This window comes from Xyrauchen texanus, chromosome 4 (assembly GCF_025860055.1).
Source record: "Xyrauchen texanus isolate HMW12.3.18 chromosome 4, RBS_HiC_50CHRs, whole genome shotgun sequence".
Taxonomy (NCBI): Eukaryota; Metazoa; Chordata; class Actinopteri; order Cypriniformes; family Catostomidae; genus Xyrauchen; species Xyrauchen texanus.
Window position 1 is genome coordinate 52,409,062 of NC_068279.1, and position 27,848 is coordinate 52,436,909.

At 38.4% G+C, this 27,848-nt stretch overlaps 1 protein-coding gene across 1 annotated transcript; it reads left to right on the top strand.

Moving 5' to 3' along the window:
• Positions 1-1,448: 1,448 nt before the first annotated feature.
• dnajc25 (DnaJ (Hsp40) homolog, subfamily C, member 25) lies at positions 1,449-25,678 on the top strand. The gene is made up of 4 exons (XM_052119129.1): positions 1,449-1,759; positions 17,457-17,609; positions 20,460-20,930; positions 21,854-25,678. Exons 1-4 carry the CDS (start codon positions 1,463-1,465, stop codon positions 21,974-21,976), a joined length of 1,044 nt encoding a protein of 347 aa, XP_051975089.1. The 5' UTR covers positions 1,449-1,462; the 3' UTR covers positions 21,977-25,678.
• Positions 25,679-27,848: the final 2,170 nt, after the last annotated feature.

Consider the following 27,848-nt stretch of genomic DNA (forward strand, 5'->3'; position numbering starts at 1 on the left):
TGTTCGACAATCTTGTAACCAACTCAGAGAATTTTGTTTCCATCGCAGTAATTGATCGACGTATTACAGCGAGATCTTCTAAGTCAGGGGCAACTTTCGTCAGCATCACAGACATGCTCACCAGTTGAGGCTGGATTTCTCCCTCCACACCGTCCAAACTGAGCCCCTGGTCTGCGGGCCTGTCAGAGGTGTAAGAACGTAATTGTGTTTTAATATCTCCAGAGCCTGAGGATTTTGAATTCTTTGCTATGATGACTTCAATGAACAAATTTGTAGTAGGGTGTATCGAATCTCACCGAATTATAACACAAAAATATTTGAAAACTAGCAAAGTGCGCAGAGCTCGTCGTTTACACATCCGCACCTCGCATGGCATCATGTAACTCCAGGTGTAATTTTTTTTAAATTAAATCTTCTATAAGTTATGAGATATACCATAAACAATTGCCCCAATTGTCTTTGGAAGGAGTCTCGTTGTTGAGTAAATCCTGTAATAATACGTTTATTCGGCAATTATTACATTCCCGAACTTCAATTTCCCCAAGTGGGAAATTCTTTTGGGCTTCTCATATTATTAATATTCATTGGAGGAAAATATGGTTGTTACCATATAAGTATTGTATATCTAATAAAATCTAATTTCATTTTAAAATACTGCACAAAATCTACCCATGTTATGCACTTCTATTCAAATACTGTGATGTGATACATTAACCTTTTGTAGACGTTAGAGTGAAAGTGTCAGTCACCTGTTTTTTCTGTGTAAGATTTCATCAGTGAATTGAGTAGCCTAATTACTGTTTTTCTAAAGTATAATTAAGCTATAATTTTAAAGATATATTGTGCTATTATGAAAACAAAAACAGTAGGATTTGGAGTCTACTGTTAATTTTCTTATTCTTGTAGCGAAATATTACATTCACAAGCAAAAATCTTTAAAAAACTACCTAGAATTGCAGAATGTCTGCTGGAAACTGAATATTTAATCAAGTCTTTGAATGTAATAGAATATAATATTATAATAGATTAAGGTAATAGAATAATGGATTTTGGATATAGGCCTATTTTCTTATGTGCAATGATGATATCTTTCCTGTCTCATGACTTATACATTTCACTGTGTTTTTGTTGTTGTCTATTTAATTTTATGTCTCAAGTGAGCGTATTTATGCACATGTACAGAATGTTCAAACTGCATGTTTACATTTTGTGTTTGTGCATTGTTAATGTTTTGCATTCAAAGCAATAATAAAAAATAAAACTCTCTAGCTACACACTGAAAAGTGTGCACTTTTCCATAACAAAAAAATTAGATACTTAGTATTGCCTACATATGCTAATCACTTAGATACTGTCTAAGTGCTTAGTATATTTAGGCAAATCCAGACGCAGTGCTTCTTACGTTCACAAAAATACATGGAGGATGCGTCATCAGAGCGCGACTGCAGCACTGAATGCTGACATGGCCGCGTCCATCGCGCTGAGATTGATTTCTTGGTTCTGTGTTGTTTGTCTTCTTTTGGGGTTTTTATTTTCTTCGGCCGCCGCACTAATTGAGGGACTTTACTGCGGCACTCAGAGCTGTTATGACGTTTTAGGAGTCGCCCGAGACTCAAGTAAAGCGGAGATCGGACGCGCTTACCGCCAGCTGGCCCGAAGATATCACCCGGACAAATATCAGCCCGGAGACAGCGACGACACGCGAGACACTGTACATCACAAGTTCTTGCTAATCGCCACTGCTTACGAGACACTCAAGGTAACTGGTTGGTCCTGGATGGGCTGGTTTGAGTATTTTTTTACCTTGTAACAGTCTCTAAAATGTACTCGGTCTCTAAAATGTACTCAGAATGGTGCAACAAAAATAGCCCTGTTGTAATCTCCATTTTACAGTCTAACATTAATTTTATTTTGGGGAGATTTTATTTTGGACTGCTAAACTCGAGGTTGCACAATGTTTTTATATTCTCTATTACTTTTATTTTGGAGTAAGTTTAAGTAAGAACTTGTTCAATTCGAGTAAAAGGAAATAGCTATCTACATTTAGCAATTCAACAAGAAAAAATAAATTAAACAAAATGTAAAATTCAAGTTCAATTTCAGGAGGAATATAAAAACATTGTGCAACCTCGAGTTTAGCAGTCCAACATAAAATAATTTTACAGTCAAATTAGTGCAATTTGAGTAACACTTAAATGTTTTTCTAACAGGAATAAGTCAAACTTGTGCATTCTTAATCAACTCAGTAATACACACAGCCAATTTACCACATACACACAATCTCTCTCCCCCTTCTTTCCCTCCCCCCTCCACATTTCACCTCTCCTCTCTCCCTCCCACTCATCTTTCAGTAATATTAGTGCAATTCGAGCAACACTTCAATGTTTTTCTAACAGGAATAACTAAACTATTGCAGTCAGCATTAAATCTCAGTGGGGCAAGGAATATATTTGAAACGATTTACAGACTGTAAAAGTCACACAGTTTACACCATTTTCTCAACCATACATGGCAACCCTCTATGATCATGTTAGAGAGAATTGTCATTGGCTAGTAAAGTTTTGTTTTTACTCACCAGACTTTTGATGATATGTAAGCATAATGTAAATAAAAAATGTTTTAAGCAAACTGAGAGGGGTCCTCTTCATACATATTCACACAATATAGTATATTGTGTATAGTATATAGGGCAGTGGTGGCTCAGCGGTTAAGGCTCTGGGTTACTGATCAGAAGGTCGTGGGTTCAAGCCCCAACACCACCAAGACACCACTGTTGGGCCCTTGAGCAAGGCCCTTGAACCTATCTGCTCCAGGGGCGCCGTATCATGGCTGACCCTGCACTCTGACCCCAGCTTAGCTGGGATATGTGAAAAATAAATAATTTCACCATGTATATGCAGAAATGTATGTATAATGTGTGACAATTGGTCAAATTATTAATTATTGTTGTAATTGTTTTTATTTTGCTTTGATTTTAATCTCATTTTAGCTTTTTAAAATTGTACAAATTTGTATGATGTCATGAAATCATATTTTTAACAATGATACATGCTGTTGTCACTGTTTGAAATTTCGTACATATTTTTAACAAAACAATTCACGAGGTAGGAACCTAATAATGAAAATTAGGGGTCACGATTGTGAAATTTGGCTGACAATTAATTGTCAAACAAATAATTGCGATTATGATTGCTGTTTTAGGACTATAATGATAAATTGTCTGTTTTAGGTGTTTCACGAATATGATGATTAATTTCCATACAAACTCACTATGTGCTTCATGCACACAACAAAGTAATTTATACGAATGTAGCTTGGGTCATATTATAAAATAAGGGTGTATGATTTCCTTTTCAGGCTTAAAAAACGTATCAGACAAATATCAGACAGACAGTCAAATATAAAAGTATTAAAATAATATTTTAATTATCAAAATATGTCTAAATAACTAAAATATATCTCTGTTATTTGTCCGATTTACTTTTGGACTTTCAATGTTTTGTTATCTTTTGCTTCTTTTGTAACCCAGCCAACCTGTATAGCTATTAGTGTTGTCACGGTACCAAAATTTCAGTAGTCGGTACCAATACCATTGAAATTTCACGGTAGCAAAACAGGTTACTAAACAACACTCTTTTATTAACAAAGTTAACAAAACATTAGCAGCAGAACTAAGAACAGAAATATGCCATTGAGCAACACTTTAATTTAAATCTATTATTTTTGAATTGTAACAAAACTGTACAATGTATGCTTAAAGTATTTTTGAACACTTATATAAGATTTGCTTCAACTTTTGCAACTTTTACCTTAAGTTTTTACCAAGTACTAAAAAAACAAAACAAATAAAGAAGCATACAATAGAATGAATAAAAACAATTTCCAAACTAATGTGCAAAGTGCTCTCTGCCATTTTTCTTCATAATAATAAATGCACAGTGACATATATTATGATTTAATAAGTCACGAGCAATCGCGTTCTAATCTAGCTGCATTAAGTGTGCGCGCTCAAGGAATGAGCGTCCCCGAGGAAGAGTCTCTCTCAGCCGGGTGCAGTTTCAATCTCTCCCCCTTAGATCGGGACATTCGCGCAACTCATTGAAGAGGCGCTTACCACACAGAGAAATGCCAGTTTCTGAGTTTAAAGTTATTAACATGACCTGCTTCTGTATTATTTGAACTTTAATAAAACTATAACACATTAAATATAACTGTATTTGTAATGCCGGGATGTTTCCTTTAAAGGGGTCATATAATGGTACATGCACTTTTTCAAGTTGATTGTACTGAAATGTGTGTTGGCTGTGCCTGTACACAACCATCCTATTATGATAAAAATCCATCCAGTGTTTTTGTTTTAATCTCCTTATATATTTTCCCCTGCCTCAAATCGAGCCGTTCGACCGTGTGACATCACACGGTCGGACGCCCCTCCCAGGATTGTTGATTGACAGCAGTGTTTCAACACAGACCCGCCCTCGCTCGCTCGTCATAGTCCGTCATCATTGTTGATACACTGGAGCAGAATGGCGCCTAAGCGATTGTGGTGTTCTGTTCTTCGGTGTAATAACGAACACAGCAGTCATTTGGAAGTTCCTAAATCTGAACCGCTGAAGACGCAGTGGCTGAGTTTTGTTTACGATGGGAATATTCCCCACGAGCAACGTCAGTGCGTTCATGTTTGCGCGAATCATTTTTCACCAGACTGCTTTATAAACGAGGGTCAGTATAAAGCTGGTTTTGCTAAGAAGCTGCTGCTGAAAAAAGATTCGGTACCAACTATTTATATTCCCTCTGCACCTCCAGAAGAAGTAAGTGTAACGTTTTATTAACCTTTATATTAATCTTTGCAAATCACTTGCACGCTTCACAATGAATGTGGCTAATGTCCACTCAGGATACATTATGGCATGTTTTCCATAACGTTACGACGTTCTCAATATAATTCATAATCCCACGTTTATAATGAACAACGTGTTATGGTTATTGTGTTATTAAAAACTGTGTACGGAGGGGCGGGGTGACCAAAGCTCATTATCATTTAAAGTCATATGCACTGAAACGGCGTGCTGAAAACAGAGCTGTTTTTGAGCAGGTAAAATTAGTGTTTTCTTAAAATACTAATGAGAATTTTTAATAAAAGTATATTACAAAGTTTTCATTTAGACCCTAAAGATTCATATTAACTTGTACAAAAATGGCATTATATGACCCCTTTAAAGAGCTCCGGCTCCGCTTATTCCAAAACGAAACTGCTTCTGAATTAACTTTTTTTTTTATTTTTATAATTCACTAATACTTTGGGATCTACATAAAATGAAGCTGTGAAGGAGTGCATCTGGACTGTGATCTGTGAAATTATTCTCCTCCGTCAGGCACGAACTGCAGTGCTGCTGTCGTGCGTCATTAGTTTTATATGATTTAATTTTACGTTAAATGAGATCAAACGACTATTCGACAATTAACATTCTTCTAGTCATTTTTTTATTTTCGACGTTGTCAATTATGTCGACTAATCATTTCAACCCGAATGCAAATGATAATATGCTTTTAAACTCACCTGCTTTGGTTGCTTGAATTAATCCATGTGTCTTGTCTTTCAGGTGCTTTATTAAGTTTGATGTGTTTCCTCCTTTCATCAGAAAATTGTGAAAGCAGCATTTACAAATAGGTTTTTGCTGATCTATGATGTTTCCCTTTTCATCAGCCTCAAATACAAAGAATTTCCAAACCTGGTTATTCCACTTTTCTTTTCGACAAGATTCAGTTGAGATTCTGCAGCAGTTTTGCTTTTCGCCATCTTTTGCTTGTTGTGACAGTTCAAAAGTTCCCCACTCTGCATGGGTACCGGGTAGACTCGGTACTCCGGTACCTTCGGAAATTCTGGTATCGTAAAATTTTTTTTGTTTCAGTACCGACTTGGTACCGGAGTATCGGTATTTTTGACAACACTAATAGCTATTATATTATATTTTGCAATAGTAAAATATTTCTGCCTTAAATTCTTCACTTTCATACATTATTTTAAGGCTCTCTGATTAACTCACATGCCCTTATTTCTCATGAAGGAAGACTTTGAGATTCTGTTTCATGCATTTTATCATCTCCACAGAAATAGAGCAGGGCATCTCCTCTCAATCACTGCCTGTTATTAACACTGCGTGAATAAACCCACAATGACTATGGATATTTTACATTACGTGGGCGTTAAGTGAAACTGGAGCGCTTTGCGTTCACAAAATGAATACTTTTATACCTTGTTTATATTTTCGCGGGAGTTTGGCTCAAGTCTCTGTAGATGGCGTGCTCATCAGAGTGCTTGAGAAGTGGTTCATCTTCACACAATCTCAAGAGAGCTGCTCTTGTGACTTCCGCGGTGCGGTTCCCTGAGATGCTTTCAGTTCAACTGAATGAAACACAAGTGCTTTTTCCTGTGTGCGCATGAGACAGCATGCAGAGAAAGACTAGGCTGGATCCAGATTCTTAATCAAATGCTTTTTATTCAGTAAAGGGGCCTTAGACACTACACAACTCTATCACTGTCAAGTATAATGTTACAATTTACTTGCCAGTGGCTAATAACAGGCATTTTTTGGTCGCGTAGTGCGAAATTTACTCGCATATACGAGTGATTTACTCGCAATGTAGAGGGCTGCTTGGCCGTTAAAGTAAACGGATAATACAAAATGGTCAAATAACAAAATTAGATGACGATTGTTGTAAAGTTACGTTAGGAGCGGTGGGGACAAAAAGTAAACGGGACTTACGGTGCTGACGTCTTGACAAGTGCTCCTGAATGCTTTTGCTTCAAGTGTTCATTCATGGCGGTTGTATGGCTGTGATAAGCCATTTCCAATTTGCATGTCTTACACAGCACCACATAGTTGGCTAAAATACTACCACGCTTTAGATCACCATGGGCAAGTTTTTATATCCATGCTTAAACCGGGTGATGCCATTTTAATTATTCCAATGCAACGCACCGTCACGTGTTATGCAAATCGATTACGTCGATGAATCATCCCAGCCATAGTATTGACCTTTGAACAGAGCTGAGAAATTATTCAAAAAATCTTCATTTGAGTTTAGCAGATGAAAGAAATACACATCTGGGATGACATGAATGTGAGGAAATAATGAGAATTACAAATTTTGGGTGAACTATCCTTTTAAGTGCTCTTATCAGACCTGGATGAATTTACCAATAAGAAGTGAGGCTTTGAAACATTTCTTGTAATTATTACGGAGAAAACGTGAAAATGTCCCACAAGGACATTCATTTATATTTCAGCTTTTTATATATAAAGCAAGATCATGCTTTATTAATGCATACTTTTGCTATTTCATAGCTTTTAGAATCCTGTGTGGATTCTTATTTCAGTGTAGTTACAGTTTTCAGTGTCGAAAGAATTTAGATAATTAGTTCTGTACAGCAGTAACGCCGTTCTCTAAATGCAGAGTACACAGCCTAGTGCGTACGCCACCAACCCCAGTTGTGGAACACTCGCTGTGTCTGAAACCGCCCCTATACACCATATAGTGTAAGGCTGCATGATATTGGAAAAAACAGGCAATGTGATATTTTGTTTTTCTGCAATATATATTGCCATATGAAAAAATACAGGATAACTTCACCAGATGACTTTAATAGCTCTATTTGAGAAGAATTAATTATTCTAGAATGATTGGGGGGATTTTGTCGGGGGCTGCATCTTCATGAAAAATTTAAATAATAAAAAAAAAAAGAAACTGAAAATTAATTATTTACTTATTTTGGGTAGTTTATTTTATTATATTAATTAATACACTTTTTAATTCACCATGGTTCCATTGTAATTATGTAACACTCTTCTATCAATTCAGGCTAAAGTCAGTGATCTAACATGTTATGGTATTAATAATGCATGTTGCTTAACCTAAAATAAAGGTGCGCATTTGTGATTGAAGAAGTGTGGTGTCTAGAAGGGATCCAGGAGATTACAGGAGGCTTTATCTCTGTACTCCAACCAGGTTAAAACAGAGCATTACACTGAGGAAGTTTCATTATCACAATAGGGAATTAATGTGAATGACAAAATAAGTCATTTAACCTTTTATTACATTACAAATTAAATTACAAACAGCTTTTTTGAAAATAGAAAAGTAAACAATAAATATCTTTTAATTTAAACCATTTGAAAAATAAAAAAGAGCAGCTATACTCCAACCCTGAGTGGTTTACAAAAATACTACATAAAACAAATACCTTATAATAGTTGCATATTACATACCGCTTGTCAAGCAAACGGATCATGTTTTTAAAACCCTCTTTGGTAACTGTATCAATTGGTAGCCTACCATGTCTTTCGCAAGGTGAAATGTTATTGAATCTGTGATTTCTCTCTGCCGTTTGGAACCTTTCTCGTATGGTGTAATACTGGCATAATAGTAGGCCGAAATAGGTATTTGCTGTGCACGTCATTCAGATCTGGCTTTGCACTCGTCATACAAAGATTTGTGGTGATGACTTAAATGATCAAACAAATTGGTTGTGTTGCAGCAACAATTGCAAGGCACAAAAGTATCAGATTTTTGTCAACATCATCCTGTCTGTAGCAGAAATATTTCCAAATAACTGACGATGCATTTCTTTTTCTTTCTTTTCTTTTTTGCATTCTTTTTTTCATCCCTTGGGCCCACCACCCATGGGAGAAACCGCAGGAGTCGGGTGCGCTGCCATATGGGTGGCCGTGAAGGCCGTGGGCCTCGTCGGACCAGACCCGGGCAGCAAAGGCTAGCTCTAGGGATGTGGAATGTCACCTCACTGGGGGGGGGGAGGAGCCGGAACTGGTGAGGGAGGTGGAGCGTTACCAGTTGGATCTGGTGGGGCTTCAATGGTTTTTGGCTCTGGATCCGTACTCCTGGTTAGGGGATGGACTCTATTCTTCTTTGGATTTTCCCAGGGTGTGAGGCAACGGGCGGGTGTGGGGATACTCACGAGCCCCCGGCTGAGCGCCGCAACGTTGGAGTTTACCCCGGTGGACGAGAGGGTCGCCTCCCTACGCCTACGGGTTGTGGGGGGAAAACTCTGACTGTTGTCTGTGCATATGCACCGAACAGCAGTTCAGAGTATTTGGCCTTCTTGGAGACCCTGAATAAAGTCCTGAATAGGGCCCCAGTAGGGGACTCCATAGTGATGCTGGGTGACTTCAACGCACATGTGGGAAATTACAGGGACACCTGGAAAGGCGTGACTGGGAGGAACGGCCTCCCCGATCTGAACTCAAGTGGATGTTTTTTATTAGACTTCTGTGCTAGTCATGGATTATCTATAACAAACACCATGTTCGAACATAAGGATGCTCATAAGGGTACGTGGTACCAGAGCACCCTAGGCCGAAGGTTGATGATCGATTTTGTAATCGTGTCGTCGGATCTGAGGCCATATGTTTTGGACACTCGGGCGAAGTGAGGGGCAGAGCTGTCAACCGATCACCATCTGGTGGTGAGTTGGGTCAGGGGGTGGGGAAAGACTCTGTACAGACCTGGGAAGCCCAAGCGAGTAGTGTGGGTGAACTGGGAACGTTTGGAGGAGGTCCCTGTCCACGAGATCTTCAACTCACACCTCCGGCGGAGCTTTTCAGGCATCCTTGCGGAGGTTGGGAACATTGAACCTGAGTGGGCAATGTTCAAAGCTTCCATTGCTGAAGCTGCGGTGGAGAGCTGCGGCCTCAAGGTTTTAGGTGCCGCAAGGGGTGCTAACCCTCGAACACTGTGGTGGACACTGGTGGTCAGGGAAGCCGTCCGACTGAAGAAAGAGGCCTTCTGGGATTTGTTGTCCCGGAGGTCTCCGGAGGCAGTTGCAAGGTACCGACAGGCCCGAAGGGCTGCAGCCTCAGCCATGAGCGAAGCAAAGCAGTGGGTGTGGGAAAAGTTCGGAGAAGTCATGGAGAAGGACTTTCAAACATCCAAGCTGTATACAGCAAAGATTGGACGCTGTTGACCTCAACCGAGGAGGTTATTGGGCGGTGGAAGGAACATTTTGAAGAACTCCTAAATCCCAACACGCCTTCTATGCTAGAGGCAGGGCCGGAGGATGATGGGGGATCAGATTCTATTTCCCTGGGGGAGGTCACTGAGGTAGTCTAACAACTCCGCAGTGGCAAAGCCCCGGGGATTGTTGAGATCCGACCAGAAATGCTGAAAGCTTTGGATGTGGAGGGGGTGTCATGGATGACACGCCTCTTCAACATTGCGTGGAAATCTGGCAGAACGGGGTGGTGGTCCCCCTCTTCAAAAAGGGGGATCAGAGAGTGTGTCCCAACTACAGGGGTATCACACTTCTCAGCCTCCCTGGTAAAGTTTACTCCAAGGTGCTGGAGAGGAGGGTTCGGCCAATTGTCGAACCTCGGATTGAATAGGAACAATGCGGTTTTCGTCCTGGCCGTGGAACGACGGACCAGATCTTTACTCTCGCAAGGATCCTGGAGGGGACCTGGGAGTATACATGTGTTTTGTGGATCTGGAGAAGGCGTATGACCGGGTCCCCCTGGAGAGACTGTGGGAGGTGCTGCGGGAGTACGGGGTGGGGGGGGGGTCCCTTCTTAGGGCGATCCAATCCCTGTACGTCCAAAGCGAGAGCTGTGTCCGGGTCCTCGGCACGAAGTCGAGTTCATTCCGTGTGGGGGTTGGTCTCCGCCAAGGCTGCGCTTTGTCACCTGGGATTAGCACCTCTAAATCTGAGGCCATGGTTCTCAGCAGGAAATCGATGGAGTGTGTACTCCAGGTAGGGAAGGAGGAATTGCCCCAAGTGAAGGAGTTCAAGTACCTCAGGGTCTTGTTCATGAGTGAGGGGACAATGGAGCGGGAGGTTGGCTGGAGAATCGGGGCAGCGGGGGGTATTGCACTCGCTCTATCGCACCGTTGTCATGAAAAGAGAGCTGAGCCGGAAGGCAAAGCTCTCGATCTACAGGTCAATTTTTGTTCCTACCCTCACCTATGGTCATGAAGCCTGGGTCATGACCGAAAGAACTAGGTCGCGAGTACAAGCAGCCGAAATGGGCTTCCTCAGAAGGGTGGCAGGCTTCTCCCTTAGAGATAGGGTGAGGAGCTCAGTCATCCGTGAGGAGCTCTGATTAGAGCCGCTGCTCCTTTGCGTCGAAAGGAGTCAGTTTAGGTGGTTTGGGTATCTGGTAAGGATGCCCCCTGTCCGCCTCCCTAGGGAGGTGGTTCAGGCACGTCCAGCTGGGAGGAGGCCTTTGGGAAGACCCAGGATTAAGTGGAGAGATTACATCTCTACACTGGCCTGGGAACGCCTCTGGGTCCCTCAGTCAGAGCTGGTTAATGTGGCTCGTGATAGGGAAGTTTGGGGCCCCCTGCTGGAGCAGCTGCCCCCGCAACCCGACTTCGGATAAGCGGTTGAAGATGGATGGATTAAGATGGATGGCATTTCTTTTTGCAATCAAATTGTCAATTTTATTCTTTTTTTGCCTGTTAGTCGCTCATCAGTTCGTCATGCGCAAGCAGAGCCTGCACGCCAACAACGTGCAGCAAAGAACTCCGTGTTTAATAAAAATAAAATAAATTCCTAGTGTATCCTAGACAGAGGTGGGTAGAGTAGCCAAAAATTTGACTCAAGTAAAAGTACTGTTATTTCAGAATAAATTTACTCAAGTAAAAGTAAAAAGTAGTCATCCAAATAATTACTTGAGTAAGAGTAAAAAAGTGCTTGGTGAAAAAACTACTCAAGTACTGAGTAACTGTTGAGTAACGCCTGATTTATTTTTTTACTCAAGCCGCTCAACCAGACAGACAAAAATACAAAATAATCCTCTTTAGGCAAATTATAGTTAATCCAATCAATAAAATAAATTAATTACAAAATAGTGTACATTAAAATAATCCAGGTAAATTCAAGTACTTAAAATAAATAAAATATAAATAAAATAAATAATCACAAGTACCACAAATTTCCAAACCTTTACACTTTTTTTTACCAGGCTCTGCAGGCAGAACTAGAACAAGGCAGCCCATAAACTATGTGTGTGTGTGTGTGTGTGTGTGTGTGTGTCAGTCAAACATGCAGATACAAACAATTTCACCATTCACCAAAGAATCACTCAGTGATGTCACTGTTAAGCTTCAACAGTAGTTGGCTCTCAAGGTTCTTGCTGTGAAGCTGTGACCGTTTAGCAGTGAACAGGAGTCCTGCATGACTGAAAAGTCTCTCACAGGCTGCAGATGCAGGAAGACCTGTGTTGACTTTGAGTGACAGCTTCTTGATGTGAGGAAAGGTGTGGAGTAGATCCATACCTGCAAGGGACAGACATGAAAGGTACCTCTCCAGCTCTCCTACTTGTGGTTTTCCCAACTCCATGGACCTTAAAGAAGTCGTCTTCATCAGAGAGGCTGTTGTTTGTGCTGGTGACATCATCCAAGTCAGTGTCGAGGTGATTTCTTATGTAGTCAAAGCCTGTGGCAAGATAAATCATTTTTCAAAATAATTAGGTCTGCACATTATTCTTACCCTTCTACTGTATAGAATGTCAAGCTGCTGATGTTTGACATTAAAAGCTACCTGAGCTTCTAACTATATTGCCGCCCTGTGGTTTGTCACTGACACACTATAATCCTAAATGACAGTAACATTATACAGATTTACTGTATATAGGTCAATGTCTACTAGTTCACATTTGAATTGATAAACAAGTATATTTACCAGCATTTAAGATGTTCTCCTCTGTGGTCCAGGATGTTCTGAATCTTGGTAGGAGTATTGCTGCAGCAATCAACTCGGGCTCTTTCATGGCCTTTCCAAAACGTTTCTGGATCCCATGCTGCAGGGCGTGAACAAGAGGTGTACACATTTTGCAAGATGACTCCAACCTCTTCAGCTTGTCCCGCAACTGGTAAAGTGTTGGCAGCAGGAGGCCCATATACACAGATAACTCCCCTTGGAGGATATTAAGGGCCATGGCAACGGGCTTCATCACAGCAGCATACTCGACCAAAAACCCCATTTCAGCTGGATGGAACCTATAAAAGATGTAACGATAAAAAAATGACTTATAGCTATTTCTAGTACAATGTCTTTATTATGTATTGTACATGTTAAATACACAAATAAATAAAAATAAAATAGTTAAATTAAGTCATCCACAATTGTCACACCACCATGCAAAGAAAACTTGGTTTCTTGAGATTCACCCATTAATCAGCAAGGCTTATTTTTTTGTATTATTCTTTAAAAACAAAATTTAAATGGTCAACTTACATCTTTATCTTTAATGCTGTGCAGACATTGCGAATTGCTTGTTCTCCTTGCTCTCTGTGAATCGCTACAATCCTTTCTACAGCGAGGAAGAGGGAGCTCCAGCGTGTCTGATTGGGTCGGAGAAACTGCAGCTTGCATTCACGTTCCACTGTTTCATGAGCCATGGTTGACCTGCTGGTTTTATTCCAAAGAGCATGACATTTTGCAAAAGCAGACCGAGACAGCCTCTTGTATGTTTCTGCTTTGCAGCTCCTCCTGTAGCATTGGCATCAACTGTGGATATAAGATTGACGAGATGGCATGCACACTTTTGGTGCCTTGGGAGTTGGTACTCAAGGCCTGGGTTGTCATCCAGAATAGCAGACACATCTTGATACTCCACATCTTGATACTCCTCTGACTCACTCTGATCTTCTGTTGCATCATCAAGGGTGGAGTCACTCTCTTCTTGTACATTGGTGGCTTCCTCCTCACCATATAATCGGAAGGCCTTCAGGAAGTTTGAGCCACTGTCTGTTGTCGTCCTGGTCACTTTTTCCCTGATGTGGTACTCAGAATGTATTTCCTCTAATGCAGCAGCAAGGACGTCAAACGTGTGCGAGCCTTTGACAGGTCTACAAGCCAATGCAGCGGAGTGCCTCTCCAGTGAGGTGTTGTCTATCCAGTGACAGGTGACACCTAAGTAGCTATGTTGTCTGGCAGACCAGCAGTCTGTTGTGGTAGCAACATAGTTCACAGCACTCAGCTTTTTGATTATTATGCTCTTCTTGTGTTTTGCAGCTTCTTGTATTCTTGTGCATAACGTTTTCCTTGTCATTACTGTATGAGGTTGCAAGGTTTCTATCAAAGTCTTGAAGGATGGCATCTCAACCACAGAAAATGGCTGGTTTGTCTCACATACAAAATTTAGCACCAACTTGTCAAGCGTTGCTTGTGTTACCCGCCCTGGGGCAGCGAAGGCTGGAATTTTAGTATTTTTCACAGGAGTATCACTGGAAGAGGAGGACTTGTGCTTACTGTGGTTCTCTAGTAAGTCTGTGTACTTAGACAATTTGTTGGGATGAACCCTCTGTGGATAAAAAAATAAATATGTGAGGCTACAGGGAGATCAAGACATTAAAATAGACTTATTACATCAAATTTGGATGGATATATAGGAAATGTTTAAAACTAGGGCTGTCACATTTGTGAAAAAAATCCTGTTCGATTTTTGAGACATAAGTGTTCGAATTGTAAAATCGATTTTCCATGTCTAAAGAAAGACGGTTCCATTTTCAACACCAAATATAGGCAAATCCACGGACAACTAACAGACATTAGGACGAGCGTAAAGAAGGCGCTTGAGACGCACACAAGTCAGCAATATTTCTGACGATTTATTGGCGTTAAGTTTCGGTGCACAATGACAAACAGGAGTGCAACATTCAGGGATTAAAATTAACAAATTCGTGCTCGGAAGTTCGTGTAGCCAAAACTGCGCTGGATTTAGCGCAAATACGCAACTCGTGAGTCCTCTCCTCTTGATATATTATACAGCGTATATGCAGAAACTGGCTTGCTTGAACACACACGCCACTTAGCAACAAATAACGGCTACGCTTGTTCACTTGCATTGAAGAAATAGCTTAATATTAAAAAGCATTTTGTTAACAAAAAAGACATTGTTATTTTCCAACATCCTACATGTTCTGTGACTGTGTACTGTATTGATCTCTCCACCTAAAACACATTTTTGGTTAAAAAAAAGAAAAGAATGAAAAGGTTGGTCCGATCGATTTTCGAACGTAAAGTGACAGCCCTATTAAAAACATGTGAAAAGACAAACATTTGCCTATCCACAGCAAAAAAAAAAGAAAACTAATTTAGAAAACTTACCGCTACATGTTTCCTCAAGTTAGTTGTTGAGTTTTTGAATGCTGAAATGTCCGATTGTTTTGATAGACACAGAAGACACCGCATAATGTAGCTGCTGTTTCGCACTTTTACTAAGGTAAACATGCTTTCAATATGAGGCCAGGGGTGTTCCAGATCGTCTGTGTCTGCATTGCTGACGGTTTCTGACATTTTTGTTTTGCTACGAGCCTACGACTGTAAAGCTAACCCGTCCCGCCGTTGAGATTGAGTAGGGTCACGTGACGACTGACAACTATGTTTGATTGGTGAAACACAGTAACGTGGTGGAGCCTTCAGCGGAAGTCTATCGCTGTACGCGGGGATAAAAACAATGCATAGAATACCAAAGAGGTGAAAAGAAAAGTAACGAGCTCATTGTAGCCTAATGTAGCGGAGTAAGAGTACAGTTTCTTCTTCACAAATCTACTCAAGTAAAAGTAAAAAGTATAGTGATTTAAAACTACTCCTAGAAGTATAATTTTTTCAAAAACTTACTCAAGTAAATGTAACGGAGTAAATGTAACTCGTTACTACCCACCTCTGATCCTAGAACCCATAAATCATAGCAGACAGATACAATGCTAGTTTTCCTTTTGAAAAAAATCAATAAATATTGTAGACTGATAAATGTTTATCTTGGGCTACTATATCGCACGTTCTGCGATGTGACTATTGTGGATGCACGCATCGCGATGTCGATGCTGAAACGATATATCGTGCAGCCCTGACACACACACACACACACATTAGGTTTTTACTTGTTCTTCTCATTTCGGGTATGCAAAATCTGACAAAATTAACCTCAAAATAATAATAATAAAAAAGCTAAACTTTTACAAAATTAGGCTTTGATAATAATTAAATGCTGTGTGTATATATATATAAGCAGAACTTGTTACAAAATCTAGATTTCATCTTCTCTTCAACCAGGAGTGAATAAGTAGCTCTCTGCAGCCATTGTAAGAAAAATAAAACAAAAAGGAAGGAACGGACGTCATAGTCTTTTTTGCAGTGTAGTAGTGACAAAGTACATGTAGCAACTTGGATTCAGCGGAGTCAGACTGAAAAATGAACATTGTAAACTCAAACCTTTTAAACCAGTTTATGAAATAGTTCCCACAACATAAATGCAGTTGTGCTCTTCATGTAAATTCAAATCCCTAAAAGATATGTTCTGTTATGTTAAGTATGTTAATTACGCTCAGGCACCCCATTGTCTGAGATTGCTCTCCATGGCCCATTTTTGCACCCATTCCACAATTTATGATGACCATTTGGTCTGGTTTGGACCCCCTGTGGTGTGACTACACCAAGTTGTAAACATCTCTTTGTTTTCATAATAATCAAGCCTTTTAGGTGATGCGGCCATTCTGAGATTATGTCAACTCATATTTTAGGGCAGAAATTGTGTAATTTCTTACACAATCCACACCATTTTTTTTTTAATGGACAGCATAGTTTGACTCTTGAGACTTCAAGCTTTCAAACAATATATAATTTATTAGATGATTGGTTCAGTATTTGAGAAAATATTTATAAAAATTCAATCTTCAAGCTCATATAGGTAAATAAATTAGAAAAAAAAGGTCTAAACAGCCAAAAATGCACAACTTTAGTGCTTTTACATGATTTAATTTAGAGTCATTACATTTCTTTCATAACAATTAAAAAAATATGACCGAGAAAAACTGGAAAGTGATTTAATGTTGAACTAAGGTTTAAAGAACCTGAACAGTTTGTGGCATTGTATCTTTTTTAAAGGTAATTTGCTTGGTTGGAGACAAATAGTTGCAAGTAAAGAAGATATGCCTGCTTGTTTGTAAAACAAAAATGTAACATGATTAATACAGTTTAAATGTACCTTTTAAAACCAAGTTCAGTGTGATCATTGGTTAAACAAGCCAGACAGTCCAGTCATATCGTAATACCTTTCCTGAATAAGATGTATGCATAAGATTACAGTTTTACCGTTATTGTCTAGTTGGCAGAAAAGAGAGAAGAGTTTATGGAAGCTGCTGTGAAAACTTTGTAAAGCATTGCTCATAATTCTCTGTACTCCACTCTGGTGACCACCAGCTCACTTTGAGAATGAGTAACCACAGTAAAAATGTGAAACATTTTTATTAAGGGTGATGTTATGTAGTTTGAATTGCCTCGTATTTCATGTTGGTGCATGGCAGTGTTACCACCTCTTTTCTTTGTCGATGCCATTTTGAATGTTGAGGATGTGAAAAAATGTACTTAAGTACTGTAACAAGTAGTTGTAATTCGTTACTTTTCACCTCTGATTATGATCGATATTGTGACTTAGGATGAAGAGTTACGGAAGGACTACGACTACATGCTGGACCACCCAGAGGAATACTACAGTCACTATTACACATACTACAGGAGAAGAATTGCTCCCAAAGTGGACGTAAGGATAGTGATTCTCGTAACTGTTTGTGCAATCTCAGTGTTTCAGGTAAGTACACCTCTCATCCTGCTGAGCATACAGTGTTCTGTGTTTGAATAAATTTATCCTAGAATGATTAATTTAATTGGTATTCATTTATTATTTGAAGCTTTGTGTGAGTTGAAAATGAGTGTCCATTTCCACCCACTTAACAAACACACTAAAGCAATAAGCCATGCGTTATAGTGATTTTACAATGATTAAGGGGAGGCATTCATGGTGCAAAGCCTTGATCATTGTAAAAACACTGTAAAATGGTGGAAACAGCAATTAATAAGTCAACAATATGTATTAAATGATTAACCTTATAAATAAGTCGTTAAGTCAGTGCGATTAATTACATAAGAAACAATGCATTGAAATGAACACAATTAATTATGCCCCCTGACCATACATAATGTCCATCATAAGGAATATTCCTACCAATGGGGCAATTTAAGCTTGAAGTATCACCTTCTTGTTTTTGTGAGTCACAGTCAGCAGGGGGAGGCCAGCGCAACTTCAGCTATGCAGGTAACTCCCAGTTGAACAGGCAACAAACTGACAGCTGAGCTGAGGTTTTGAGATTCTTTTTTTATAAAGTTAAAATCTAGGGATTGTAGGCATTTTCACATAATTTTGTAGTCATGTACTCTAACCCACAAAAAAGGAGTACCCGATTACTCGTAAATTAAAAATGAAAACCAAACTATGGTTTTCTTTTTGGGAAAATATTTGCTCACACCTGGATATTACATAGAAACCAATACTGAAGGCATGAGTTAATGCACATATATAAATTCTCTGTCTACATAAAGTCTATAACATTTTTATGATTTCTTATGTTATTATAAAGAAAAAGATTAAAATGTGCTCTGCCGGGTTTGAGAGATTTAGTTAGGGAGAGTTCACCCAAAAATGATAATTCTCTCATGATTTACTCACCCTCCTGGCATCCCAGATGTGTAAGACTTACTTTTCTTCTGCAGAACACAAGTAATGATTTTATAAGAATATTTCAGCTCTGTAGGTCCATACAATGGAAGTGAATGGGTGCCAAAATCTATAGAAAGGGAGCATAAAAATAATCCATATGTCTCCAGTAGTTAAAACCATGTGTTCAGACACGATATGATATGTGTGGGTAAGAAACCGATATAAATTGAAGTAATTTTTTATCATAAATTCTCCTCCTTGCCCAGTAGGGGGCGATATGCAAAAAGGAGAAAGTGAAGGAAAAAGGACTTGAATATTTATCTGCATTTGTGTTCAGCAGATGAAAAAGTCATACACATCTGGGATGGCATGACGATGAGTAAATTATGAGAGAATTTTTGGGTGAACAAACTCTTTAACACACAAACACACAATGGTCTGATCAGCTTCCGAGTGCGCTTCACATTTTCTTTCCACCATTAAAAGCAGATCCTCGTCTGCTGGTTTGCATGTCTCCAACAAGGACCGGATACAAATAGAGTAGAATTCAGTATGAATCAAATATTAGTTATTGCTTTGTAATATAACTTGGCTTTGCTTTAGATGAACAGAAGGGCTCTGCACAGATGCCATTCCATGTCGTCTTCTCTCTTACACCACTGTTGCAAGATTAGCATGATGATTTCCAGACCAATGATTGTTCAAAACCCATCAGAATGTATTAAAAAATGTCCAAAATAGTTTATATGTAAATCAAGCACATTTAAACCATAATACCAAAGCATAGCCTTTACAACCTTAATGACACAATTAAGCAAAAAAAAATAAAGTTTAGAAAAAGTTTAACTTTTTACCCATTTTTTTTTTTTATTCACAAAAACGGACCAACTCACACGCACTAAAAAAGGAAGAAAGATGTTGTCCTGGGATATCAAGAAGCCAAATAATATTATGTAATTTGGCTATGATTGAAGTTGTGTTTTTGCCATTCAATATTTTATGAATGTCAAATAAAGATGATATGTAATCTGTCCTACATTTTTATGGTGTTATAATTGCAAATACCAACTTCAACATAACTCTTCAGTGTATAAGCCACTGGCTGTTCAAAGATTTAAAGTTTCCAGACAGCTGTCAGGGAGGAACACAGCAGATTTCCATTCTGTGTTCAGAGGAGCAGCAAAAAGACACTTTAAAGCAGTATCACTCGTGAAAATGCTCTATCTGCTATTTCACTAAATATTGATATGCAATTATTTGTGATTTAATTAATCTGCATATCATGCAAGTAATTGTTTTTTTTTAATTATCGACTGACAAAACTATTATTAATAATATTTCACCTTAAATGTAGGCTGTTTCAAATTAGTACTGGGTAAAAGTATTGATTTTCCAAAGCATTGCAATCTTTGTTTGAATGATTTCTAAATTGATTCTAAAATCCCAAGGTCAATCTTTTACTCTATGTGGCAAGCCTCTATATTTATTTATGGAAAAGTCTGAATTTGAAAAATTTTCAAAAGCTAAAATGTGACCAAATATGATGATGAATTAAAGATTAAATATAATTTGTTTAAAATTATAATTTATATTTTCAAACTGTACCTAGGTTTACTTAGAGGGTCCCTTTATAATGTAGAGCATTTGTTGAGAATTTCTTTCATATGTAAGCGAAATGAATATCGTAACATATGACAATATTCCCATATGAATTGATATCGAATCAGAATCAAACCGAATCAAGAGCTTGTGAATTGGAAATGAATCAGGAAATCTGCATCAATTCCCAGCCCTAGTTTAAATGGTTTGCAACTAGGAACATCAGTATAGAATTTATGTTTATGTGTGTGTATATGGGCAATTTTATACCAGCTACATGTCTCAAATTTTAGAACAAGAACTGTCTGTTTTATAAACAGATGTTTATCTGTTTTCTGTATTTAGTATTACAGTTGGTGGAGCAGCTACTCGGAAGCCATCAATTACCTGATGACTGTTCCCAAGTATCGAATCCAGGCCACTGAACTGGCAAAGCAGCAAGGTCTTCTGAACAAAACCAAAGAGAAGGGCAAGAACCGGCGATCCAAAGAGGAGATCCGTGAGGAAGAAGAGCAGATCATCAGAGACATCATCAAGAACAAGATAGATATCAAGGGGGGCTATCAGAAGCCAAACGTATCTGATATCCTCTTGTGTAAAATCATTCTGTTCCCCTACTATCTATGCTCCTACATAGCATGGAACTGTTTGTGGTTTTACCGTTTCACCATCCGTAGGGAGGAGTACGGGGACAAGGAGAAACTTTACATAATACGCAAGAACATGAAGATGTCACAGGCTCAGTTTGATAGTCTGGACAATAACATGATAGACACTTTTCTGAAGAAGCAGCTCTGGATCAAACAAAACTTTGAGGTCAGTTTGAACTGGAGAAGTTTTCTTTAATTTTGTAGTACTTATGTAGTTTATATACAGGAGATGTTTACTAGTTAGACAGTGTTTTAATTTCTATATGTGTGTAAATGTTAAAGGGTTAGTTCACCCAAAAGTTTAAATTCTCTCATTTACTCGCCCTCCCAGGTGCGTATGACTTTCTTTCTTCAGCAGAACACATTTGAAGAAAAATAGAAATTTATCTTTGTTCTTTTTGGAGATTCAAAAGTTCTGATCGCCATCCTCTTGCATTTTAAGGACCTACTGAGCAGAGATTACATCCGTAATATGCCAATGTGAATTTGTTGCACGAGAGACTATGTGAACACAGCGCTCTCATAAATGCGTATACTGCTACTAACTGGAAGCAATGGTTTATAGTTAAAAAGTTGTAAAAGTTCTAGTGTACATTTTGTTCAAAAGTAATCATCTCTATGCCCTATTTTTGAGGGTGGTCCTCAATTTTTTTTGGAGTACAGTTACTATTAAAAAGAAACATTTAAATAATTTTTTATTATTCTTTTTGCAATGCCACTATAGCCATTCTGCCATTAATGTTCTCCCTTGGAATTGCCCTGCGAAGGAAGTATGGAACAGATATCATTTTAGAAAGCATTTGATTTCTCCAGTGCATTGCTTCATACATTTTTTTTACATTTAAGTACACTATAAGTACATTGGTATATAGACGAATTACATTTTTATAGACATCTAAAATCAACAAAACTTTGATTTTAAGTTTGAAAAAGTTTGATTTTATGGGGTCTTTAAGTCAATGAGCCATCAGTGATTCACATCCTTTCATTATAAATGATAAGCACTTGTTGTTGATAAGCACTCGACCTGACTGATAATTGTGTGTGTGTGTGTGTGTGTGTGTGTGTGTGTGTGTGTGTGTGTGACAGTCCTACAGAGAGGAGCAAGAGGAGGAGATGAAGATGAAGATGGCTTCAGACTCACGATGGAAACGTTACAGGCGCTGGATGAAGAGCGAGGGACCTGGCCGCATCACTTTTGTTGACGACTGACCTCACGCACATTATAGATGCACTTCATCACAGATACACTTCAAAAAGCCTGAGCTTGCTTGTGCGTGAATACGTACAGCTCTGTTTACAATGGACCGAAAATGTGCATGTGATTTATAAGGATGCCTTTTAAGATGTAAGGCACTAAATTAAGAGCGGTTTTTACGTATGAAGGGTCATTTCACTTTGCTGTAATGGCATAAGAGGAAATATTGAGGCCGGTCCTGTGTTCAAATCATAAAATAATCAAATAAAGTGAAATTTTTATCACATACAACATAAACCCATTTGCAAACTGTTTGTTTTAAATATTGGAGCTCTCCCTCTCTCAGTTCGATTTAATTCAATGTGCTTTATTGGATAACATAAATTGAACTATAACAATAAAACAGTACAACATGAAAACAGTAATGGTTATACAGAAATAAATTGGTCTCAATACATTACCACATTAATGTATTATGCTTTTAGTTCTGGTGGTCCCTCAGGTTATTATTACAGGATACAAAATATCATCAAATCATTCTTTTTCACCTAGAATAAAAAAAAACAAAAAAAAAATTGTGTTTGGGTACATTCATTGAAGTCAGAGGAGATATTGTTAATTTTGTGATAATATTTGTTTTAATCAAAGGTTCCATTGAGAGCACAGTCTGTCTGCTGCGGGCCATCTCTGTACATCGTCAGTACTTTTCTTAACTTTGTCAGTTACCATGGTCAGACAGTTTGCAACAGTCTCCTCTTGATTTAATGGCAAATAGCATTCCAATTTGTGTTGAGTTTTAATAGTGTTTGTCCAGTACATGATGTACCTCTGTTTTTCCTTTTCTTTGTGTATAATTTGATTAGACCGAATGTTTGTTAGTGTGCGGTTGTCCTGAGACTGGCCAATCTCATCAGAGTTCAGTCAGTTTGAATCAAATGCTCTTAAAATTTACTAAAACAAGCAAAAATTGGACTTTCAATTTGATGTAAATTTTTATAAATTTGGGTCTGTATGGTGAAAATGTGATCAGATGTGCAACAATTTGAAGGCAATCCAATTTGACATTTACTCAAGGTACTCGAAGAATTAACTTTTTAAATTGTTGAGAATTTTTTAATTTTCTTATTGCTAAAGCAGACAGCAACTCTAAACAGGTAAACCGCACCTATTTATTATAGATTTTCTATTTTAAAAGTATTGACAAGCAGCTTAAAATATGTTCTATTACAGTTTTTTTTTTTTTTGCTAAATAATTTTGATTTTTGGGCAGCAAATATTTTTTTAATAATTTCATTAGATTGAGTGGCCAGACATCATGGTGTCATGATCAATTGTGTCTGCTCATAAAATATGTGTCCCAAGTGGGTAACCAATCAGGACACAATGTTTTTTCCGTCATAATTGCTGATGATCATAAAAGATTGTAAGGTGTGTGTATATATGTAAAATATTTTGTATTATTGTGGTTCAGTGATTCTGTAGCAGATAACTTGCCAAATGTAAGCTAACTGAAAAACACAGAAAAAGAAATGTTTCATTTCACGATCTATAGCTATGGCAATATACTATGTGCAGCAAGTTATTTAAAAGTCATCAAATGTCATATTTACAAAGTTATATTGACATACAGCATACAATAATTTTGTAGGATTTTTGTTCAGGCACTGAATATACTACTACTCATTAGAAGTCCTATGAGCCAATGGAATCACTAGAAATTGCAAAAATTCTGTTAACTACATAAAAAGCTATGAATGGTCAAGCACCGCAGTACTTAAGTGACCTTCTGTCATGCTATATTCCATTACGTTCATTAAAATCACAAAATTCTGGCCTGTTAATAGTTTCTAGAATATCAAAATCCACAAAAGAAAGTAGATACTTTCTCCTAAACTATGGAATAGTCTCCCTAACACTGTTCGAGTTGCAGGCAGACACACTCACTAAGTCTAGACTAAAGACTCATCTATTTAGCCAGGCATATGCCTAATTTATCCTCCAACTCACAATTAGGCTGCTTTAGTTAGGTCTGCTGGAACCAGAAACATTTCTCATCAATTAAAATTGAATAAATTGAAAGGCATTTATTCTAATATTATTCTTTTTGTTTCCCTTTTCAACCTCGGGATTCATATCACGAGGTTACCAGATTCGGCCAGATCCAGCTCTGTTCCTGCTTTGTGACTACTGCTACGTGTCGCTGAGTGATGATGACAAACTACAGCTGGTACTAGACAGCCATCACTTCTGTCTTTTATGATTGGCTTTAGAGAATGAACTGATGCCAACTGTAAGACATTGGATACTTTATATGCCAATGCCTGAAACATGGACCCCACTGAACCTTACCAAAATGACCTGCCGGTTTGAAATGCGATGCACATAATTGATCTCTGCCTGCATTCCCTTTGCTACTGATGGACTACACTCTTGAAATGGAATACATAGACTATCAATTAATTGCAGACTAACAAAGGACAATGCATATGTGAACTTCTGCAGCTAATCCAGGATGGACTTTAAATACATTAGTCATTAATCTCACAGTTCATACAAAATCTTTGTTTAAACACTGGCCTTAACTTTACATTTACGCATTTGGCAGACGCTTTTATCCAAAGCGACTTACAGTGCACTTATTACAGGGACAATCTCCCTGGAGCAACCTGGAGTTAAATGCCTTGCTCAAGGACACAATGGTGGTGGCCGTGGGGTTCGACCCAGTGATCTTCTGATTAACAGTTATATGCTTCAGCCCACTACACCACCACCACTCCTATTGTAACTTTTATTATACAAATTTTACACAAATAATTAATATTGGCATTATATTCATGCTGTTTAGCCTATGTTTGTTTAGGGGAACTGGCCACCACAGTGAGTCTGGTTTCTCCCAAGATTAATTTTCTCCATTAACCAACATCTTATGTAGTTTTGTGTTCCATGCCACAGTTGCCTTCGGCCTGCTTTCTGGGGTTCTAAATACAATTATTATTTAATTATTTATTTTTATACTCAATTTACAGTCATATTTAATCAAACTACACAATGATAACTAAGACTTTTTAGATATTACAGTTTCATATTCTGCTAAAGTACGATTTTCTGTATGCTGCTTTAAAACGATGTGTGTTGTTAAAAGCACAATACAAATAAAAATGACTTTACTATGACGTCAGATGAGGACTCAACTCATCACAACACCTGTTTACCCAGGACAGTTCCGGTTTTAAGAGATGTGTCCTGCTGTCCTGAAAATTCTCAAAAAAATGTAGGCCTAATTATGTCCTAGTTTAAGCTGACATTGCCACTGATTTGTTTCTTCATAAAGTAAATCTCATTGACCTTCTAGCCATTGTCTCTGGTATCGTTTGCAGAGAAGAGAAGCAATTTTGTTGCATCGCACGTTGATTTGACAATACTTTCATCCTAGTCTTCAGCAAATCAGATGAAATGTATCTGGTTACCATGGAAATGACGTCATGTGCTTGGTGCTCACGCTCTATTTCGTCCTGTCAGTCAAATGGCCAAATAAAAATCAGTTTTCAACAGCTAGCTGAAAGAAGCCGATCCATTTCTTCGTGCAACGTGAAAATGTTAGAGAGGTTTTTTCTGTCACTGTGAAAGTTCATTTTCCCACGAGTACGAAGGTAAATCAGACAATGTCATGTTCAGACAACTGCACTTTTTTACATAGTACAAGCATTTCAATGTTGAGATGTGGGGATTGTATTTTGTATTTTAGGTTCCAATGATGTGAATTTTGTGTTAAAATATGTACCTTTACATGACAAGTCTATTCATAATTACACATGCAATATGAAATTATTTGGATAGAGTAGGCTACATGGAATTTCTACATTTCAAAAAAGCTAAAATGTGGTTAAATCATGAAAAACAAAATATATAAATATAGCTGCAAGCAGCGATGATGGGCCAAAGCACCATGGGTCCATTTCCACCCAGTGGCTTTCAGAAAACAATGCAAGGTGGACACATGCATTTGACATTCTAAACTATTTTGAAGCAATTTGGGTAAATATAAGAGGAGTATTTTAAAGTCTGTTGTAAGAACCACACTTCCTGCTGCCAGGTGGCGGGGCTATGACCATGACCCAAAATAGTCACATCCATGTGATTAGCTCCCAAGACTAAACATACATCTCAATTTTGATCTCAATCACACATTGCAAACAGAAGATATGAGACACTTCCTGTTTACAATTTTGTAACTACTTAATGCCTCGCCCTGGCAACACCGCTCAATATATAAAAAATCTGTTCACAATTTAGCGTCTTCAATGTCTTGGCATAATGTCTAAATGTGAGGACAGTCTTATGAATTAAAAGTTCAGAGACTGCAATATTCAAAAAAATCCAATATGGCTGAGTTTCTGTTGGGTGAAGCTAATAACTACGGTTATGAATGTTGTCCGACTTGAGAACTATACATGTACCAATTTTGGTGACTGTATGTGAAAATGGGGGTGCTACAGAGGCCGGCTTACATGCATATTTTAAAGGGGGCACTACAGACTGCTTTTGCCCAGCCCTAATGGACAATGACTCTGATGTGTAAAATGTTTTAAGTTAAGCATGCCAAGTGCCCCATGCCAAAAACTATTCTGATCTTATAATTATTTCCATGCACATTTTCCAACTCCAAACCATATAAACTTGAATGCTTATTGGATTCAGTCATTTTCAAGTGGTATGTATTTGTGTAATGAGGGAGGGTGTGGCAAAAGTGACTAACACCTTATATCAAGGTGTGCATAATTATTAGGCAGCTTCATTACCACAGGTAAAATGGGCCAAAAAAGAGATTTAACTGACACTGAAAAGTAAAATATTCTAAAATGCCTTTCAGACGGATGCAACACTGTTGAAATAGCTAAACTATTGTGGCGTGACCACTGGACAATCAAACATTTTGTTGTGAATATTTGACAGGGGTGCAAAAAACACACGGAGAAGAAAAGGTGCACATTAACTGCAAAATACATGAGAAGAATTAAACATGAAGCTACCAGGAACCCATTATCCTCCAATGCTATCATATTCCAGAACTGCAACCTACCTGGAATGTCCAGAAGTACAAGGTGCTAATTACTCAGAGACATGGCCAAGGTCAAGAAGGCTGAAACATGACTACCACTGAATAGATTGGGCAAAGAAATACATGAAGACTGATTTTTCAAAGGTTTTATGGACCGATGAAATGAGAGTGACTCTTGATGGACCAGATGGATGGGTCCATGGCTGGATCACTAATGGACACAAGGCACCACTTTGAGTCAAGTGCCAGCAAGGTGGAGGAGGGGCACTGGTATGTTCTGCTATCATTAAGGGATGAGGTAGTTGGACCTTTTTGAGTTAAAGATGTACTGAAACTCAACACTCAAACTTACTGCCAGTGTCTGGAAAGTACTTTCTTCAAGCAGTGGCAAAGGAAGAAGTCCTCAGCATTCAAGAAGACCATGATCTTAACGCAGGACAATGCTCCATCACATGCATCCTAGTACTCCACTGCTTGGCTAGCCAGCAAGGGCCTCATAGATGCCCAAATAATGACTTGGCCTCCTTCCTCACCTGACTTTAATCCTTGTGGGCCCTTTTTAAGCGTGAGATTTACAATGAGGGAAGACAATACACCTCTTTGAACAGCATTTGGGAGGCAGTGGTTGCTGCTTCAGCGAAAGTTGATCAAGAACAGATCAAGAAACTGGCAGACTCCATGGATGGAAGGCTCATGTCAGTTACTGAAAAGAAGCATGGCTATATTGGTCACTGAATATTTTTGAAAGGCCAAAAATTTTATTTAATTGTCATTTTGTGTTATTTATTGCACCTACTCTAAAATTGAGAATAAACAATTGAGTTGGG

Bases quoted from the DNA above. Each gene is read 5' to 3' on its own strand.
- dnajc25 (XM_052119129.1), top strand. From the start codon at position 1,463: ATGGCCGCGTCCATCGCGCTGAGATTGATTTCTTGGTTCTGTGTTGTT. The intron at 1,760-17,456 runs GTAACTGGTTGG...ATTGTGACTTAG, and splicing joins CTGCTTACGAGACACTCAAG to GATGAAGAGTTACGGAAGGA. The intron at 20,931-21,853 runs GTCAGTTTGAAC...TGTGTGTGACAG, and splicing joins GGATCAAACAAAACTTTGAG to TCCTACAGAGAGGAGCAAGA.